The sequence below is a fragment of the Bactrocera dorsalis genome, chromosome 4 (assembly GCF_023373825.1).
Source record: "Bactrocera dorsalis isolate Fly_Bdor chromosome 4, ASM2337382v1, whole genome shotgun sequence".
NCBI lineage: Eukaryota > Metazoa > Arthropoda > Insecta > Diptera > Tephritidae > Bactrocera > Bactrocera dorsalis.
In genome coordinates, this window is record NC_064306.1 from 65,085,583 (window position 1) to 65,107,891 (window position 22,309).

Genomic DNA, 22,309 nt, shown 5'->3' on the forward strand with positions numbered 1-22,309 from the left:
TGGCAAAAAGACACTTGCTTTTTGGCAAGTGAAATTGATATTTGCGCTGGCTACTACATAAATATCTAACTATGTGTATATGTATGTATGTAAATATATAGATATGTATTAGCAGGTCTGGTTGGAGTTCTTTTTATGAAAACGAGCAAACCGGATTAAGCCTGGTGATCCAAGGCAACTGAGTAGTCGGCAATACATTTTGATAGAAAAAATTCATAAATCTCCACGCTGCTGCACTTCAAAGCAGAAGTGATTAACTTTGTATGAGCAAATCGAGATATATATATTTTAATATACAAACAGACATCCATACATATTTACAAACATCGACACATTGGTATGTAAATATGTTTTGTGTATATGTGGGTGTGTGCTCAGCCCATTCATTCGGCAGACATTGCAGAAAATTTATGTGCCAAGCGTGCGTATCGAGGATCCAGCATACTTCTACATATAAATTACTACAGTTGCATGAAAATGCTTACGTATGTGTGTATGTATGTATACAAATCTCTTTTAGCCACAAAGTCTATTTTCCTGATTTCAAAGCGAATAAAGTTATAATATATGCCGTGGATTTATGAAAATGCGCTTTTCACATAAACACACACATAAATTGAAATATAAATAAATATATATACATATGCATATATAAAATATGTGCTCATATATGTATGCATATAAGTGTGGCGAGCGTGCATATAAAACTCGAGTGTCACTGACGAAACATCCGCCGGATGCTTACGACTCATCCACACAGTCACATACTGACATCAGAAGTGTTTGCCAAATTGATTGTCATCGCATGCCCGAGATTACTTAGCACAGCATAGCATTACATAGCATAGCCTGGCATTACATATTGCTGCATAATACCCTCCTCTTTTGCGTGGGTGGCATCTTTTTATAAATTTTTGTCGCGCGTTATGAAAATAGAACTATTTGGTTGAAATTTATTTTATCAAATCTTTCTGTGTGTGATCTCTGGTTGGTGTTTTGGCATCACTGGACATGACATATCATAAATTTCACAAGTTTCGTCCATCAAATCTTTCCGATGAAGTTTCTTAAAGATATGCCACACATTAAGCTTTTATGTATATAAGAATGGATATAATTTTGGAACAAAATGTTTTATTTTTGACAATTTTTTAAGACAATGGAAAACAACACATAAAATAATCAGAAAATAATCAGAAACCGAAGTTTAAAGGAGAGTACTTTAAATAACTGGAGGACTTAGTCATGTGTAGAAGTTCGCGCAAGTGGGAAAAGTTCTCTAAACGCCATTTACTTGCGAATGACCAGAAATGATTCTTTTACATATGGCTCAAGCAGCTCATGACTTCCATTTGAAGGCCAAGTATCCACTTGGTAGCCAAAAAACATCCCAATGTGTGCTAGAAAACACACAGATTGGGCAAAGAAGGTATCTTTTGGCACAACTGCAAACAATTCAGTCTCAAGATGAAACATCCCCAAATGCATTGAAGCTGATCGACTTCGCTAGGGCCTGAAATATATTTACCTGTATTACTAGATTCCAGTATAGGAAAATTTATCAAGCTACCTGGCTGTCTCCGGATCGAAAGGCCACCAACCAGATCGACCTTGTTATGATAGACGTACACTCCGCGGTACTTGCATTGACTATGACCATTATCTTGTTGCGGCAAAAATCTGCACCCGCCTCTCTGCAGCAAAAAACGCATGTCAACAAGCACAAGGTAGGTTCGACGTCCAGAAGCTGCAATCACAACAGATAACCGAACGTTTTTCTGCTCGAACTGCACTCCTGCTTTCTGAGAGCAAGACGATATAAAGGAAAGAACAGCGAAAAGCTTGACAAGCTGGCCGACAGGGGTAATGCTCCAAAATTTTACGAAAGAATGCGGAAACTAACAGAAGTTTTTAAGACCGGGGAACACTTCTCCAGGAAATTCAAATTTTTTTTTAAATTTTTCTATAACTTTTGACCATTCAAGTATGAGGTTGACACGCGTATAGGCCTTCGACCGATCCTTGCGTGCGATAATTCAACAAATTCCTTTATTTTTTTATGAAAGCATAAGTTTTCTATAACTCTTGACCATTAAAGACGCGAATGAGCTATCAACCGACACTTTCCGTGAGATAATTCAAAATCTGATTTGATTAATATAATACAATTTTCTAAGAATTTTGTCTATTCAAGCATGGGCTTGAAGAGGCGATTGACCAATAAACCGATTCTTTCGTGGGATAATTTAACAAATTCTCTGATTTAAGTATGACAGCACAATTTTCTATAACTCTTGACCACTCAAGCATAGGCTTGAAGACGCGAATGAGCCATAAATCGATCCTTTCCATGGCATAATTCAGTAAATTTATTTATTTGATTAGAACATTACATTTTTTTACAAGTCTTAACTATTCAAGCATGGGCTTGAAGACGTGATTGACCTATCAAACGATTCTTTCGTAGGATATATCAACAAATTTTTTGATTTGATTATGAAAAAAATAATTTTTTATACCTTTTGACCATTCAGTCATGGTACTGAAAAATTAAATAAATGAACTGTAAAATCTTTTCTTCGAAATATTTACCGAACAGTGTAAAATTTAAATATTTTTTCCAAATGATTGTCAAGCTCGTGTTTACCTTGATATTATAATTTTTATTTTATATTCTTGAAGATCGCATTTTCTGATTTTTTTAAATATGAATAAATGGTGCCTTTTAAGAAATTCTGACAATATTAATAAATAAAGAGCCACCTAAGTTTTATGCAAACCTCCTTCCAAAATTCACCTTCTATCAATCATAAAACGTTTCATATAAACTAAATCGAAAACTTTAATACATTTTTGTATAAAATTTTCATAAATGTAGGATAATTTTACACACTTTGACTAAACAAAATCCAACTAAACTCACCTCATCACTCGTCGATTCAGTCGGTAAAAATCAATGGCACATGCCATTATGGACATTAGAACTGGCACTCAGTCAGTGCGACCCCTTCGAATCGTCAACAACATAACCGATACTCAAAAGCATATAAATTTATACAGACATACACACATACACATATGTACCTATGCACACATGTGCACATAATTGTGGCCATAAATTAGATTTATGAGTTCTTCGGCATCATAACGAAACTGCCCACAGCGCTAATGTACCGTTACACCAAAAACAAATACAAATTTCGAATCGATGAACATAAATTTCCAAAAAAACTTAAGTGTGTTTTAATTATACCGTTGTATGTATGTATATATGTGTATGTATTTATGTATATTTATATAAAGTATGCGGAAAGGTTTGGTTGAATGGAATACTTTTACATTAATTAGTTTAAAGTGACTTCATTTCCGTTATTCGTTTTGAAACAAAATTGCCAGAATTCGCAGAAAATGAAAAAAATAAGTTGAGTTTGATTAGAAATACGAAAAGACTTTTTCGACTACCCAATGTTTAATAGAACAATTTTCGAAAATTCTAATCGACGGTTCTCTAATCAAACAGAATACCGTAACATCATTTTTCATTAGCTTACAGGCGAAGGAAAAACGATATGATAGAAACCACTCATATTGAAACAATTTGAGTTTTGGTTATAAAGTGGTTATATATTGGTTATAAAATGGTTATATATTGGTTATATCCGAATGTGGAAGCTTAAACTTTTATGCTACATATCCAAATATCATTTCATTAACACGCCAAATGATTTTTAAAATTCAAAAAAATTTCAATTTTGAAATTTTAACAAAATCCATTAGAAAATCGCTAATTTTCGCGTTTAACCTCGAATTAGGCGAGTGCGTTGAAAATCTCAATTATTTCTGTCGGCTGCCAAATGCAATATTAAAATTTTATTAGCCATAAAAATAAATGCAATTTTCGTCAATTACGCAAAAGTGGCTTACAAACACATATTTAGCATATATACATATGTACATACATAACGGGTGATTTTTTTGAGGTTAGGATTTTCATGCATTAGTATTTGACAGATCACGTGGGATTTCAGACATGGTGTCAAAGAGAAAGATGCTCAGTATGCTTTGACATTTCATCATGAATAGACTTACTAACGAGCAACGCTTGCAAATCATTGAATTTTATTACCAAAATCAGTGTTCGGTTCGAAATGTGTTTCGCGCTTTACGTCCGACAAATTTTGTTCAGCGATGAGGCTCATTTCTGGTTGAATGGCTACGTAAATAAGCAAAATTGCCGCATTTGGGGTGAAGAGCAACCAGAAGCCGTTCAAGAACTGCACTGTTTGGTGTGGTTTGTACGCTGGTGGAATCATTGGACCGTATTTTTTCAAAGATGCTGTTGGACGCAACGTTACGGTGAATGGCGATCGCTATCGTTCGATGCTAACAAACTTTTTGTTGCCAAAAATGGAAGAACTGAACTTGGTTGACATGTGGTTTCAACAAGATGGCGCTACATGCCACACAGCTCGCGATTCTATGGCCATTTTGAGGGAAAACTTCGGACAACAATTCATCTCAAGAAATGGACCCGTAAGTTGGCCACCAAGATCATGCGATTTAACGCCTTTAGACTATTTTTTGTGGGGCTACGTCAAGTCTAAAGTCTACAGAAATAAGCCAGCAACTATTCCAGCTTTGGAAGACAACATTTCCGAAGAAATTCGGGCTATTCCGGCCGAAATGCTCGAAAAAGTTGCCCAAAATTGGACTTTCCGAATGGACCACCTAAGACGCAGCCGCGGTCAACATTTAAATGAAATTATCTTCAAAAAGTAAATGTCATGAACCAATCTAACGTTTCAAATAAAGAACCGATGAGATTTTGCAAATTTTATGCGTTTTTTTTTTAAAAAAAGTTTTCAAGCTCTTAAAAAATCACCCTTTACATATATGCGTACATATATATGTTTATATTTGCATTTATTTTTATATTTTTACATAAAAAATATTTTTCGTGACTCAATACACACATTGAGAGGCTCTCCCACACTTTGATCACTTCAAAGACGAATTTTCACAAAAACACTTTTGTAATTATTACAAGTGTACATGACATGTACATATATCTGTATACATTTGTATATATTCATACGTATACAAGTACATATATGAAAATGCGTGGGTGTGTGTGCATGCCTGCCAATATACCTTGTTAAAATAATTGTTTTTGACCATAATTATGGTCATGTTAATGGGTAATTAACACATAACATGCTGCCAACATAATTCTATGTGTGAATATTTGTATATACGCACTTTAGTGTATGTAGTATGTAAAATTCTGAACCCAATAGGAAATATTTTCATTGGTAATGACATTCACTATGAACTTAAAGATGATCATTTGAACATTGGAGTCCTTGAGCAATCTCATGAAAGTACGCCATCTCTGGGTACAAAATTTCAAACAGGTGGCAACCACTTTGCAAGTTAGTATAAATTTTAATACTCTTCTCTTCTGTTTGATACCAACACTTTGTGCATAACTCGTTAGTCTAATCCATTTTTAGACCTAAACATTTTAAACAGGTGGCAATATTTCCAAATACATTTTTACTTTATACTTTACAATTAGATATTAAAAAGAGGGAGCGATATCCTTTTTTTTTATTTTATACTCAAAAAATATTAGACAGAGCGAGATAAATATTTACAAACAGGTGGTAACCTTACTTAAATTTTTTTACAACTGCGAACTATTTTGATTGAAGCCAATATTGTATACATAACTCGTTTATCTGCTTAGGTTTATTTCCAAAAAATTAAACAGGTGGCAACTCTGACATATTTTTAAAAAACTTTAACTAAACTTTTTACTCTTATGCTAAACTTTTACTTGTATCACCCTCTTTACTTCGTAGAATGTTATAATTTTATATATTTTTGTGGTAACACCTCCAAAATTTTTACTACCTTTTCTGTACTTTTCTGTTATTCTCTATCTTGTACTTTTTCTTTCTATAAGATACTAAAAACTTATTGGGCTGGGCGGTACTAAATTTTTCCATCAGGTGGCAACCATACTCAAATTTACTGTGAACTATTTTGTTTGGAAGGATAATGAATGTACATATATGTATGTAATTCGTCAATTTTTCAAATTTATTCTCTTTAATTTTTTTTTAATTTTATCCTCTTCAGTTCGTAGTAATCCCCTATCTAAAAATTTCAAACAGGTGGTAACACCGAAATTTTTTTAACAATTATAGCAACAATCAATAAAAAAAATACATTTGCTTAAAACTTTCAAACAAGTGGCAACAATGGAAAGTATTAAAATCGATCTAGCCAATCTATAGCGCACTTTGAGCTGCGAACTCTTTTAGAATTTTGGGACATCACGCGATTTCGTTGCAGTCGTTATCCGATTAAGTCGAGCTTACATAATGATGACTCGTTCTGAAAATGTCACTGTATAGACAGGCAATTCTTTTCTGAAGCAGCTTTCAAACTTCCCACTGGGTACCACTGTGAAATTTTCCTACTGGGTACCCTTATATTGTAGTAATATATTTATCTATAAAAATATGGCAAAATTGAAGCCAGTAAACAATTTGGCATTAACAAGTGAAAATCGTGTCGTTCTTTGCAGCATTTTTCTCGCTTAATTACCAAATAATACAGAGTAATATATGTATATAGTATTTTACGCTTGTATGTGTGTAAATATGCTTTAGAATAAGAATATTAGTCACCGCTCTGCAAAAAATTTGACTTTTGAACTTCTGCTTCGTAACCAAAATCGTAAATAATTATCTAAGTTTTAAATACTTACCAGATGTATATATGTATGTGTTTTTAACAAAGAAAAATAAAGAAAATCTTTAGTAGTAGAAATCTTAAAGTGGAAGTTAGGCGTGACAAAAAGTTCTATTTTACATCTACCAAACTGAGTTTAAAGTAGGGCGTATGTGTATATTGGGAAATACGCCAACGTAAAACCTTGAAAGTGAACATATGGCTAATAGACTGATTTAAGTTAGTATGACTCTCTTCTTTTTTTTATTGTCGTGGCGTCTTTAAAGAATTTGCAAACGGAAAGGTAATTTATCACAGATGAAATTACTGTTTTAATCTGAGCCCAAGATTCTCAAACTTCTGTGTTTTCCAAAAAACGTACATTAAAAAATATTATGCTGAAAAATGAGATTTAATCAAGCCCTTAAGGTGGAACTAATTTGAATTGAGCACCATATTAAAAGATTTCAATACAGGAACTCAACGATTTTTTTTAATTCGTTATGTCAAGGAAGCAATAAAGGCTTTAACTTGTTTCTAGGTTAGGTTAGGCTAATATGGTAGGCTAATAAGCACGCATAGACTACTTTTGGTCCATTACGATGCCAAATGGAGTTCACATGCTCCATTGATTCCCTGGTGCCCTGCTCAAGACATTTCTTGCAGTCGTCTCGATCTGTTAAAAACAGCTTTGATCCTTTGTGTTTATATATATACAGACATAAATACATACATACATACATATATACATAAGTATGTGTTCAATTTTTATGAAAATAATTTGATATTTGCATTATTCCTTTGGAAAAGTAATACGATATTAGTCACATAAAAAAGAAATAAGCATATGTATAAGAAGACATATGTATGTAAGTATAGGTGAATTCTTCGTTCTTCAATTTTATCGAAATAAATATTTCGTTGCATACTTTTAGGCTAAACTTTATGGCTACAGTGTTTAATTTTCATTTCTTCTCACAACCGTGTTGGCGGAAAAAATTTTTAAAACATTTTTGCAAGGTACTCGATTTATTAAAACAAAAAGATTACAAAGTTGTTACCTATTTCAACAATTTCGTAAAAAAACTAAATAAAATAAAAGCATAAACCTAAAACACACCTTCAATATACGTTTTGGGTCTAATAAAGTTCCTAGCAAAAAATAATTTTTGAAGAAGATTGCCACCTATTAAAAATTGTTATTCAATAATAATTATTATATGAATTAAAAGAAACTTTACAATGTAGAAAAAAACCAAGAAATTTTAACAGCTTTGTAATAAAAAAGTCAAAAAAGGTTGCCACCTGTTAAAAATATTAATTTATGTATGTAAATTCATAAAGAAATAAATTCTGCAATTGAGCATTCAACTAAATAAGTTTAAAAAAGGTTTTAATCAAAATATTTTTAAAAGGGTTGCCACCTTTATTAAAAACATTGTAATAAAATTTGTGAGTGAAAACAATCTTAGAACATAGATTTGAAATAAAGATATTTTAACAAATTTACAGTTAAAAGGTTGTGAAAGGGGTTGCCACCTGCAAAAATTTATTAATTCATATAATTTGACTAAGAAATTAATTTTACAATTTTACATTTAACTAAATAAGAGGAAAAAATATTTTAAGTAGAAAAATGATTATAAAGGTTGCCACTAGTTCCAATCAAAGAAAAAAGTTATTCAAATCAAATAAATCAATTATACTAAAATATTTTCAGTAAAATCAATAGTTTACGTATCGCAAATCAGTTAACATATAGCAAGCAAATACTTTTAAAAGTGTTTAAAAAAATAGTAATTTAAATAATTTAAAAATATTTAACAAAATCAAAAAACAAAAAATATTAATAGATACAGGGTTTAGTGTTGTAGCTACAGTTTTCTTTGTTTTTCACAAAACTGTTGGCAGGGCAGCTTTAATCACTTTTTTTGTTAATCAACAAATTATTAAAATGAAAAAACTACAAAGTTGCCACCCATTTAGAATTTTTTAAAAATAAAAATGGTACAGTAACTATAAAATACAATACTCAATTTGTATTTTGGGTTTAAAAAGTGCACAACAGAAAATAATTTCTGCAGCAAGGTTGCCACCCTAAAAAAAAATTAAACAGAAGTCATGAACGAAACAAAATTTTAGAACATGAGTTTGAAAAAAAGACATTTTAACAAATTTACATTTAGAAAAATTAAAAAGGGTTGCCATCTTCAAAGAAAAAAAATTAAGAAATAAAAGTGTCGAATGAAACGATATTTTAAAACGTAGGTTTGAAATGAAAGAGATTTTAATAGACTTATGTCGGTATTCTGCGTGAGACGATTGTCTCATGTCTCTAATAGTGACTATAGTAATTTAGTGATTCTGTTAGTCAGAAGTCTCATTTTGGTATTCTGGCAGTTACAGTATAGTAGTATACTGTAAAGTAGTATACCCTATTTGCCAAAATACCAAAATGAGACTCCTGACTAACAGAATCACTAAATTACTATAGTCACTATTAGAGACATGAGACAATCGTCTCACGCAGAATAGACTTAGAGTTCAAATAACATCTAAAAAGTGTTGCCAACTGTTTAGTATTAATACTTAATATAAAAAAAAATAAAAATTTAATTAAAAAAAAGCTAATATGTTCAAGTTATTTTTTTTTCAATTAGAATTCACATTTATTTTAGCGACAAATTCATTAATTCCATTATAATTATTTGCTATACATATTTACAAAAAAATCATAATAATTCATTACTAAAATTATCACAAATTCAACAAATATAATATTTGCTAACTAATAAATTCAGCTTTATTATATAATCTTAGCGCTACATATTTTGAGGTTACTTAGGTTCGTGCCCACTATATATACACTTCTCCAATTCAACTACATTTATGGAATGCATTTTATATACAACAAAATATACATTTATATAAAATATTTCTTGAAAAAGTTCAGCCTTAATTCATTTCATCTTAAATTAATGGTATTCAAAGAGAAATACAGTTAAATATACAGTGCGGCTTAAAGCCACAACTTGAAGTATTTAGTGCGTCGCGCTGTCCAAATTGTGAATATCAAGAAGAACAGCGTACCCCAAATGGAACTATTGCGATTCGTGCCATCGCCGATTTTCTCCAGTATCCAGTTGGCATGATGACTGACATCGACGAAAAGCGCTGGTTCTGAGCATTTCACACAGTCGACACTTTGTTTGGCAGTGAGTGCCAGCAGCTGATTATTTTCCACCAGCGGCGCGCCGGCGTCTTGGTGGCATGCAGTTGCCCGGTGCTCTGCTCCCATATAGCCGACACAAACCATATCTGGTCCATAGATTTGACCATATTTATCCACACATTGCTGATCGCTCAGCTGAGTGGCATTCAATGTCATGAGCTGGGTGTAGGGTATGTGCTGAAAGAAGGTAGTGAAAGTGGAATTTAATAAACTAGAATTAAACTAGATTAAATTAAGGTTTAGTTCAGCGGTTCATAAATCTCAAGCGATTAAGCAATATTCTATTATACTTTATACCCAAAGTAGTCCTATATACCACTCTTCTCTAAAACGATGACCAAGAGTATTCAAAAAAGTCAGCAAAGTATTGGAAATTGTCATTGGAAGCTTATTGTCGCATTTGAAACTGGTTTCTGAATTATTTCTTATACTGGAGATGCTAGTATCTCCTTCTAGACTCTGGCTATACGTCAGGGAGTTGAAATGAAAACCCAGCTTTTTTATGCTGTTGAGCTTAAATGAGACGGCACTCTCATCCCATATATGTACAACAGAGTGGAAACGAGCTGAATCCACGTTGTTCTGCTGTGCCCTAACACAAGACCTATAGATCGCAAGAACATAACAGATGACGATAACCAGCTCCAGTACGACGGCGAGATCCTTCTGGTCTAGCGTAAAACGTAGGAGATCCTCTGGACTCTGGACACTGCTCTCGGCAAGGTTCGTCTTACGTCATTTTAGGGTTTCTTCTTGGACATTATACAAAAGGCATGAGACGGCTAAATATATTTTCGGGCGCTTACGATCAGTAGATATGAGTTAGATAGGAGTTTCATGTACCACAATCAATGTTCTAAGCTACACAATGAGGTCACTGTGGACGATCCTGTTCCCATGACAGTCGGGTCTACGGAACGTACCATTAACTCTGCAGAATTCTGCCGCTACAACAACAACTGTGGACGATTGCATTAGAATCGACCGTTTACCCTAACCTATCCTAATCTACACTCGATAAAGCTTAAAATAATGTCGTACGCTAGTTGTCAAAGTTGTATAGAGGAGGCTGAGGAGGAAACTTCCAGGCACTTTCTCCTCCATTGTTCAGCCTTTGCAGAACTGAGGCTAAACATCTCGGTAATCTTACATTCGGTGAATCGGACGACATAGCCGAAACTGACATTAGCCGTCTCAACAGATTTGTGACAGGCTCAAAGTGCTTCGTTGATCTGTAAGAGTCTTATGATTCAGTATATAGTATAGGGTTTTATAGGTACCACAACGTAACGGGCGTTCTAAGCTATCCAAGTGGGCTCCTACTTAGGATCGCTCGTTTAACCTAACCTAACCTAACCTACTCTCTATAAATATTTCACCATTACAGGGGACACTGAAGCCCTGAAAGCTCCAAGGCTATGTTCTATGTTTTAAACTAAAGCCTTTCGGCATCTGTATACACACCTCCTTCGTGACCAGCCAGCTGGTCACCAGGTACTTATGCTGTTTCGCTGCGTAGTCGGCAAGCATTTCGTGCGTCTTCGCCTCGCCTAGGGCGTTCAAACTCAACGTAATCGGTTTGACGGTGGGGTGTGCGGATGGAATGTCACGTTCCAGCATTATGATCGCTATGTTATCGCGCAAGGTGTGTGCGTTGAACGAGCGCGGCCTATGTACGTGGGTCACGCCGTAGACCAGCGTGTGTTCGTCGCGTTGATAACGATTCAAAGAGCCCATGACCACTTTCAATTCAGCCGGGTGACGCGACGTCTGCGTCTGGTAGCTACAAGAATGTCATAAACACAACATAAATACACATACCTACATACATACATTCTTGTATATATTGTAGATAAATATTGGAATAGTTTATGAGCAATCGAATGATAAGCGCGCTCGTATATTTCCACGCGCTGCCATGCGCTCGTCGCGTGCAACTTACTTGTGTACACAATGCGCGACGGTCAACACCACAGACGGTGCTATCACTGCGCCGCCGCAAATGTGCCCCTCACCGAACATGTAATCGTCGATAGCCAAACGGATGGAGGCCTGATACTGCGCATGCTCCAACGTTGCCTCGCTGCCGTTTATGCTGCTGGGGTAGGCGTTGAAGGGGTGTTCGGCGGCACTGGACTGCGTGAGGCCTGTGCGGCAGACAAGAAAAAGAAGCGGAAAACGAGAAATAAATAAAAATTAGTTAAAAATCATTACGAATGTCGAATTAGCCAAGCTTAATGCTAACACAATTTTTTGCACGCATTCAAGTTTTTTCAAGTTTTCTGCTCATAAACCAGAATTTTCGAACGTTGCTCGGGGCACGTAGACGCCGTTAAAGCGCAAACAGCGCAGTCAACACTTAACAAGCAACACGTGTCGCCCGCACAGACAAATGAATTCGCACTATTTCGCGCAGATTATACCGTTACCTACCTGCATACATATATACCCGTTGCTATCTATTCGAAAATATCTGAAGCCGATCAACATGATAATCGATTTCATTGCTTGCTATTTGGAAAATTACTGATAAGCTTGTCGAAATGTTGAGCGAATTACGTGAGCAGTTGGCCCAAAGTAGTTACTAGGCCATAATTTGTGCATGTGTACACATACATACATACTTACATATACTCATGTCTTCATAAGTATGCAGTTAAACTTAGTATGTGGCTCAGTGACATGCTTTTTCCTTATCTGCATGCAAACTTTTGCATTGATACGATGCTGTTTATGGTACTATAGATATTAGGGGTGCTCATATTTTTCTATGTTTGAAAATTTTTTATTGAAAAATTGGCTTGAGTATCAATTATCAATTTATATATAGTGATTTTCGTAGTTATTTCAAAAAATATTACAAAAAAAATTTTAATTTAGAAAATAATATTAAAAAAAAGTTTAAAAGAAATGTAAAAAAATAATTTATAATAATAATGCATTATAATTATGTAAAATCTATCAATTTCTCTTCGACAATTCCGGCCGTTTTCGATGGATGGTTTCACGCTAACGCCTCAATAAGGCCAAATAGAACTGCTTATTGACCGTCTGTCCCTCCGAAATAAATTCATTATGCATAAAACCACGAATATCGAAAAAAAAACAAAAACGAGAAAAACTTTGAAATTTGAGCGGCTTTGGTGTGGCTTTTGTGGTTTCGGCTCGTTTATTCCCTCCATTTCGAGGATTGTTGACTTGTCTGCATGTCAAACTCGTAAATCCACGTCTCAGTATGTAATAAAGCAGTAATAATGCTCTCCATGAATGAGGGACCGAAATTCGCACGATCAAGCAAGTCTAAAGAGACCTGTTTACGATACTCTTTAAAAAATAGTCAGGATTATCGAAACGAGTCGAGCAAGAACGCGTTTCATACCCACAATATGCATCAAAATCAATCAAAGGGACTCGCGAAAGATGACAAGCTCTCTTGGAACAAGCTCTCTTGTCATCTCTCTAATAGTTTCCTGCCGATAGCTTTCACTTTTTATAATATTTTTATCAGTTGAAGAGGTCTCATCGCCAGTCCAGAAAGACCGTCTTTGAAAGCTTACCACTCGTAGGCTTGTGTTTTTGATAAAACAGTATCATCGTAAGCCTTTTCTAAAATTCGCAAGGATTCCGCACACAGAATTTGGTTAGAAATACAAAATTTCAGTCAAATTCTTTGTTCGATATTTTTATAGCTGAGACGATTGAGCCATGTCCGTCTGCCACGAACTGGTCCACACTTTTTGAGAAAAAGATCTGAAATGTTGCACATACTTTTCTTTTCTCGAAGCTGCTCATTTGTCGAAGTCGGAGTCGTCGATATCCCCTATAGCATATAGCTGCCATACTAACTGACCAATCAAAATCCGGTTCTTGTATGGAATCTGTCGTATTGGTGAAGGGTACTGTCGATGATCGTATGTTTCTCGAAAAATATTTACAATCTTTGGAGTAAATATCGTATTGCGTGAGAGAATGTGCTTAGAAGCGGGGAGGCAGTATATGTAATGGTTGCCTGAAAGCAACTAGATATAGGCAACAATCCTAAATGAATTCTGGGAAACGAAAAAGCCGATGAGATTATCAAAAGCACCATCCGTCTGGCTAGGGAATCAAAAAGAAAATAAATAAGTCGCCTAAAACAATACATATTGATAGGGCTGACAGACGGACTAGGCTAAGATGGAATGACTTAGGAACAAGCACAATCGCCAAAAAAATGTGCAAAGGAGAGAACTGAAAGAAAGATTGTTGGCCTGATAATAGGTCACAACCTTCATGTGAGCTGGATGGGCTTTAGTAGCGATGATAGATATGGAAAATGCAGAGAAATAGGCATGAGAGATACATGGGAATACCTCCTCTGCTTCTGTCAAAATTAAGTATTAGGTCGCTCTTAAAATCACACAAAGCATTGACGTCCTGCATGACGAATACTTCAAATCAAATTGAACTGAACCTCTATTTGACTTTATTAAGTACCAGTAGGTCTACATATCGTCATCTAAAATGCAAAATATCATAACATCATTTTTCATAAGTTAACAGGCGAAGGAAATACGATATAGAAGAAACCACTCACAATGAAAAAAAAATTGAGTTTGGTTATATATTGGTAATATCTGATAGCGGAAGCTATCACTCGAATTCTATATTTTTGATGATATTTTGGTATTATATTTATACAAAACACATTTTAGGGCATCCCTAATATTTATAGCGTACGCTAAACTTTAAACTCAAACTTTATTTATAACACAAATAAATTTAGTGCATGTTTTTAATATTTTGAACTTTTATGGCATTTCTTTCAAAACTTTTTGCCCTGATAATAAACTTGACAACTGCACTTCATGATATCAACACTTATTTACACAAATGTGGAATACAAGTATACATAGGTTCACTTAAGTGCAAATATTTTAAGAAATCATGCGCTAGTGATATGAGGAATATTTCACAAACTCATAACTGCATATTTGCGAAAAAGGCGTAAACATAATGAAGCATGAAACACATGCATCAACTTTAAAAAACATAAACGAGCGTGGAGCTGAAACCACTTAGGCCTGACACAAAGTAAAGCTTAGAACTAAGTAGCCAAAACAAACAGTAATAAATTTGCGAGGCAACATTTGATATGCTTTTAACATTTATAGCCAAATAAATAATATGGCTGCAGTTTATTGAGAATATGTATGCGAATACACACATACATATATGGAACCAAATGACTGAAGAAAATTATTTTGAAGCCCTCTATATTGTATTCCATAATTAAAAGTAGAATTTCGTTTTAATATTGTTCACATGTTTTCACGAGTGAGAAGGATCAAGCCTACAGCTAACCTTGACCTTCATCTGATAACCGAAATATTGATAAGAACCCATAGGTGGGCCACGCTGCATTTATACACGATAAAAAAATATTTTTATTTACTAATTATAGAAATTAATGAAAAACAAGAAAACAACTTTAACCCTTCACGTTGCACATGTATTTATAGTTTGAAAGGGTCTACAAGAACCTTAACTTGATATTGATTGATAAATTTGTCTGACAGCTATATGCTATTTTCATTCGATCTGAACAATATATAGTGAGATTATTTCAGTGCCTTGATAAAAAAAATACATGCAATTTTTTGTGAAGATATATTGTCAAATAAAAAAGTTTGCCATACAAGAACTGGATTTTGATCGATCAATTTGTATGACAGCTGCACCCTATAGTGGTCCCATATTGACAGTTCCAACAGATTAGCAGCTCCTTTGAGAGAAACGGATGTATGCAAAATTTCAAAACCTTATCTCAAAAACTGAGCAACTAGTTCGTGTGTATATAGACTAACAGAAGGACATGACTAAATCAATCCAACTCAGCTAATCAGTAATATATATTCATGGTATAATATAATAATTATTATATCAGTGATGTGTAAAGTTTTGTGAATAAAAAGTAAAACAATTATGCTATAAACTAGCGAAATTTGAAATAAATTAAATGAAAATTAATTAAAGAGATTACTGCAATTTTCCTACAGGGTAGCTTTTGCATTCGTTGATTTCTAGAATGGGTCAATGTGAATAGTTGAAATTAACTATGAGATTTGCTTATTATTTAAATAGGGTTTTATAAATGTTTTTACTGAAAAACTTTATATGTAGATCTGTATTAGGGTGGATCGATAATTGTTTTCGCCCCGCTTTAAAGAGAGACGAGTGTTGCTTATTATTTAAATAAGGTTTCATAAGTTTTTTTTACTGAAAAACTGTATTTGTATGTACATATATACTAGGGTGGGTCAAAAAATGACTTTTTTTTTACTTTGTACTGTAAAGAGAGACGAGATTTGCTTATTATTTAAATAAGGTTTCATAAGTTTTTTTTTTACTAAAAAAACTATATATGTATGTAAATATATACTAGGATGGGCCAAAAAAATTTTTAAGAGCTTGATAACTTTTTTTTAAAAAAAAAACGCATAAAATTTGCAAAATCTCATCGGTTCTTTATTTGAAACGTTAGATTGGTTCATGACATTTACTTTTTGAAGATAATTTCATTTAAATGTTGACCGCGGCTGCGTCTTAGGTGGTCCATTCGGAAAGTCCAATTTTGGGCAACTTTTTCGAGCATTTCGGCCGGAATAGCCCGAATTTCTTCGGAAAATGTTGTCTTCCAAAGCTGGAATAGTTGCTGGCTTATTTCTGTAGACTTTAGACTTGACGTAGCCCCACAAAAAATAGTCTAAAGGCGTTAAATCGCATGATCTTGGTGGCCAACTTACGGGTCCATTTCTTGAGATGAATTGTTGTCCGAAGTTTTCCCTCAAAATGGCCATAGAATCGCGAGCTGTGTGGCATGTAGCGCCATCTTGTTGAAACCACATGTCAACCAAGTTCAGTTCTTCCATTTTTGGCAACAAAAAGTTTGTTAGCATCGAACGATAGCGATCGCCATTCACCGTAACGTTGCGTCCAACAGCATCTTTGAAAAAATACGGTCCAATGATTCCACCAGCGTACAAACCACACCAAACAGTGCATTTTTCGGGATGCATGGGCAGTTCTTGAACGGCTTCTGGTTGCTCTTCACCCCAAATGCGGCAATTTTGCTTATTTACGTAGCCATTCAACCAGAAATGAGCCTCATCGCTGAACAAAATTTGTCGATAAAAAATTATCGAACCGAACACTGATTTTGGTAATAAAATTCAATGATTTGCAAGCGTTGCTCGTTAGTAAGTCTATTCATGATGAAATGTCAAAGCATACTGTGCATCTTTCTCTTTGACACCATGTCTGAAATCCCACGTGATCTGTCAAATACTAATGCATGAAAATCCTAACCTCAAAAAAATCACCCGTTACTAGGATGGGCCAAAAAATATAAATATAAATATTTTTTCGCCTCCTACTGTGAATAATTAGATAATAGGCACCTCTAATAAAGGCAGTCCAAGTATGAGCTCTTAATTGTAACGAGAGCATCCTACGACTAACTGTCTTTTATTTTTTTCTTACTTATTATCAGATAGAAAAAATGGTATCTCGCTTCCAACTACTTTAAAAAAATATTTATTTTCACAGATTTTGTAGGAAATTCAATGCTCTTCAAAAAAGATTTATGAAAATGTTTTCGTAAACCTAAAGGTTTAAAGGTTAGTAATGGTTCAAAAGATATTAGCGGTTCAAAAAATATTAACGGTTAAATTATGATTTTTTAAACATACATTTTTTTATTCTCATAAATTTTAAAACTCTACGAAAAAAAAAATTATAAATTGTAAATTAGTTTTTTTCACCCACCCTAATATAAACATTTACATTATAGCTATGTAAATGTTCAACAGTAATAATTAAATTATTAAATCCTGTAGTTATTTTCTTCGAAACGTCTGCATTTTAATTAGAAAGTGTGGCAATACAATTTTTTTCTGTGAACTTTGAAACCAAAATATCACACCATATACTGTACAATATATTTCTGAGGTGAGTAACACAACGCGTTGTATTGCACTGTAATCAGATAGCACTACTCTAATTACCACACAAGTAGCTATGAAAATAATTGATGTTTTTGAGCGCGAAATTTAATTAGTCCTCGCGAATGTTTGCAGAAACATACATACTTACATATACATATGTATGCGTTGTAAGGCAAAGTTTAAAAACCCCATTCGGAGTATTGAAAAAACGATAAAGAGTCTAGACAAATCGCCTACATGTGGGCATTAAGTCAATTTTTTATATGAGAGTGCAATGTTTTAATGTCAGCTTTTGACAACACGTGTATTTAGAATTAAATTTAGTAATATTGTTATTAAAAAAGTAATGGGAAGAATTTGTATTTGTGTTCGGAATCAAATTTCTGGTGCAGAAACGTTCAGAAAGTTGGAAAAGACCGTCGATAATAATTATAATTGTTTGTTGCGAGCAAGTGTTTTTAATTAGTACAAATTATTCAAAAAGAGTCGAACACGCCCAGGACGGTAATCAATATCAACTGATTATCACCACGTCAATAAAATAAAAGAATTGAAATTCGACAATTAACAGTTAGAGATCTTACTGACATCGTTGGAATATCGGAAGGATCCGTGAAATCCTTTCGAAAGATCATTTGAGCCTAAGGAAAGTGCAAACACGATTGGTTCCAAAATCACTCAATTTTTTCGAAAAACAGCGTTGCATTAACACCTGTGAAACAAGCTTTCCGAATACCAGGATGTCATGAAACGTCTTATTACTGGCGATGAGTCTTGAATCTATGCTTACAACCCGATAACAGACTATCAATCGGCCGAATATCGTGGTAAAGGTGAGCCGAAGTCGAAAAAAACACTTATGTTAACAATAATTGTTAACATTTTATTTTTAATTAATATTTCAGTTCCACTTTTTATAATTTTTTTTTTATAAATACGTATATGTGTGTACTTTAAAGACCACCCTAATACAGAAAATGTATTAATAACTGAAAATATTTATATACACAGCGAAAGCACTTACAACGCAATTATAAATAGATCAATTTAAACTATTAACCTTAGTGTTTTTTTATTACCCGCTGATAATTTTTAAAAGGTATAAAAACATATTGCCGCTTTTATATAATATATGTAATACATACACTTAAGCAAATGAGAATTTAAGTGAAATATATAAATAATTTAAACTCACAGAGTAAAACAACGCACTAGTCAAATGTTTAACCCAAATTTAACTAGTCCAAAAAGAAGTAGATTATAGTTATAGCCGCATCCTGATTTCTTGCATGAAAAAGCTCTCGTTTGACTAATTAACATTGCATTTCAAAGTAGTTTCAAAAAAAATGCATTGCTAGTTAATATAACCAATAATATTTACTCTGCCTTTGCTCATAAAAGACTAATTTTGGTAGTTTTCCTCCGTCAATATCGGACCAATATAGCTGTCAGACAAAATTACCTATCAAAACTGAGTTCCTATATGGAGTATCTTCACGAAATTTGGCATGGATTTTAATCCAAGCCCACACTACAATCTCCGAAGAAACTGTTCAGATCTGACTAGTATAGCATATAGCTGTCATACAAACTGACTGATCAAAATCAAGTTAAATATCTTTTTATACCCTTTTGCGCTATAGGTAAGCATTATAGGTTCGAAGCAGGCTAAGTGAATGTTTTTTTGAGCACGTAATTTAAAAAATTAAGACTAGAAGCGTTCAATAGAAAAAAATGTAGAATATTTTTTTTTAGCAGAAGTACAACTTATTTTCCCGAGCAAAAAATTTTCGCTGCTTAAAAAAATTAACTTTATCAAAATTTATTTGTAAAATTTTCCAAAAATTCAAATTAAAAAAAAATATTTTCAAATTTAAAAAAAAAACATCAAATTAATAAAAATATATACACACATACTTTCAAATTAGAAAAAGAAAAATTCTAAAAACTCTCAAATCTCTACTTAAGCATTTTTTCATCAGCAGCCAATTTATACAATATCAGCACAACGCGCATAGAGTACATAACTTATCATTGGCTAAATTATTGGAGTGTGGCTAAAAAGTAGCCGAAATCATAACGAAATGCACGTAACCACAATAATATTACACTTCATCAAACAAAAAAGAAAAACAAAAAAATACAAACAACCACATTAATTTTTGGTTATTAACCCTTGTTCTATGCACAATCACACACTCAAGCAAATTTATTTATTTATTCTGTTTTGCCATTAAATCCGCTGATTCTGTTTGGCATTAGCCGGCACTTCAATAGCACACTTCAATTTCCGAGCGCCACTTCAAGAAAACCACTTGTGCACAAATGCTTGGCAAACACAAACACCAACCTTTTTTTTAACAGCAACATATGCACATTTGCTTTATTGTTATTGTTGCATTTGCATTTTTTACTTACTCGAATGCATTTCATTGCACAGAAATGCCAAAATGAAGACTTTCATCAATTTGTTCAAACTTTCGCTGCGGTGCATTTTCACGGCTGTCTTCGGTAGCTAAGCACGGAGTTTAACGAGTTCAACTTTATTAGCACAAAACACTTCCTTTTTCACCTTTGTGAGCTGCAGCACTGTTGATGTTCCGCCTGGTAGCGTCGACAATTCTCGATTGACTTCTAAAAACCAGCAGCAACAAATGGAAATGAAAATGACAACAACGACGGCGGCGACGGTGACGATGGCGCTCGGTGATGTTTTGCTTTCAGCAACATTCGCGCTTCTAAGTTGCCTATACAATGCGTACATAAGTACATATGTATGTGTACTTCATATATGAATGTCTGTAGATAATGTGCGTTTGTGGCTGTGTGCGTTATGTTTATATGCAGGGGCGGTTCTGGTTGGCATTTAGCAGGATAACTCCTTCAAAGATTATCTAAAGTGGAAAAATATGTTTCAGTTAAAACCTTAATTTAGAACTTGGACGAAGAAAAAAAACGGATAATAGGTTTTTTGACAGACTTCTTACAAAAAACTGAAAATTTCGTTTTTTTTTTTCAAATATTTGTAAACAATAAAATCTTTCGTATAAGTCTTTAAGAATTGTATTTCAAAGACCTGTGTAAAATTTCATGAAGATCGGTTGACTTCAAAACATTGTTTCGAGTAAAACGTGTTTAAGGATGGCGCACTTAGCCTAGCTATCCTCGGGCGCAAAAGTTCTCACGGCTGTATCTCCGAAACTATTACTCGGATCAACTTGAAAATTTAGGACAATATTCTAGAGGTGTTGTAGAATTTAATAAGACAATGAAAAAATTCGATTTTTTTAAACCCGTAAACCCATGTAAGCCCTTAAAGAGTTCAAAGATAAAATCTCCCACCCAGTAACATCAGCGCCCTTCTCTTTGCCTGTCAAATTCCGCACCTGTGCTTATTCCTAATGCGCACTCCGCGTTTGTCGGCAACAAAGTCAACAAAAACAACTTTTTTCTATTTATGGTGAGCATATGCACAAGTAGCTGTTTTGATTTTGTTGTTGCTTGCTATGTTCTGAGCCGTTGTTCTTTCACACAGTTGTTTTTATTAGCATTTTTTGTTGTTATTGATAACAAACATTTTTTGTGAATCTGCGAAACGCCGATAATTTTTATAGATTATTAATTTTATCACCCTACATTAGGGATGGTTTTGAAAAAAAAAATAAAAACAATAACAATAAAAGAAAAATATAAAAAATAATTAAAAAATAAAAAAGTTGATGTGAAGAGACTTACATAAATAGGCTTAAATAAATAAATTATGAAATAAATTAAGAAAAAATGTAAAATAAAAAAAATAAAAAAAAATTAAATAATGCAAATAAAATAAAAGGAAAGAAAAAAAATAAAAAACAAAGTATTTAAATAAAATAAAATAAAATAAATAGCGAAGCTTTATATGATCAACTCAACGTAACATAAACTAGCTAAATTCTAATTTTTTGAGATTAATTTTTTTTTTCATTCTTCATTAGGGATGGTTAGGGAAAAAGAAAAATATATAAAACTAAAATAAAAGTCAAATTAAACAAAAAATTAATATGAAGAGGCTTAAAAAATTTAATATAAGTCAACCAAACAAAAGATAATAATAATATAATATAAAAGTAGAATAAAAAAAAAAAAAATTAAGTAAAATAGAAAAATAAATTTTTATAAAATAAATTAAAATAAGAAAATATATAAGTAAGTAATCACAAATATTTTTTAACAGATAATTAAAAAAATCAACACTCATAGTTAAGTAATTTTGTGTACTAAAAATATTTATTGTTATACCGGGTTTTCCTTTAAGGATGATATGATTTCTAAGTGTCGTTTCGGCCACTTTTAATAGGTCATGATCGGATTT

General features: G+C 33.3%; 1 protein-coding gene across 1 annotated transcript; it reads right to left on the reverse strand.

Annotated features, from left to right (window-relative positions):
• Positions 1-9,386: 9,386 nt before the first annotated feature.
• On the reverse strand, positions 9,387-20,624 carry LOC105225192 (hypodermin-A). Its single transcript, XM_011203546.3, has 4 exons — positions 20,377-20,624; positions 11,916-12,120; positions 11,438-11,756; positions 9,387-10,150 (listed from the first exon to the last, which is right to left on the reverse strand). Exons 1-4 carry the CDS (start codon positions 20,450-20,452, stop codon positions 9,761-9,763), a joined length of 990 nt encoding a protein of 329 aa, XP_011201848.2. The 5' UTR covers positions 20,453-20,624; the 3' UTR covers positions 9,387-9,760.
• Between the last annotated feature and the right edge of the window lie 1,685 nt (positions 20,625-22,309).

Bases quoted from the DNA above. Each gene is read 5' to 3' on its own strand.
- LOC105225192 (XM_011203546.3), bottom strand. From the start codon at position 20,452: ATGCACCGCAGCGAAAGTTTGAACAAATTGATGAAAGTCTTCATTTTG. The intron at 12,121-20,376 runs GTAAGTAAAAAA...TCTGCCGCACAG, and splicing joins GTGCAATGAAATGCATTCGA to GCCTCACGCAGTCCAGTGCC. The intron at 10,151-11,437 runs GTGTGTATACAG...ACCTTCTTTCAG, and splicing joins GCTGGCTGGTCACGAAGGAG to CACATACCCTACACCCAGCT.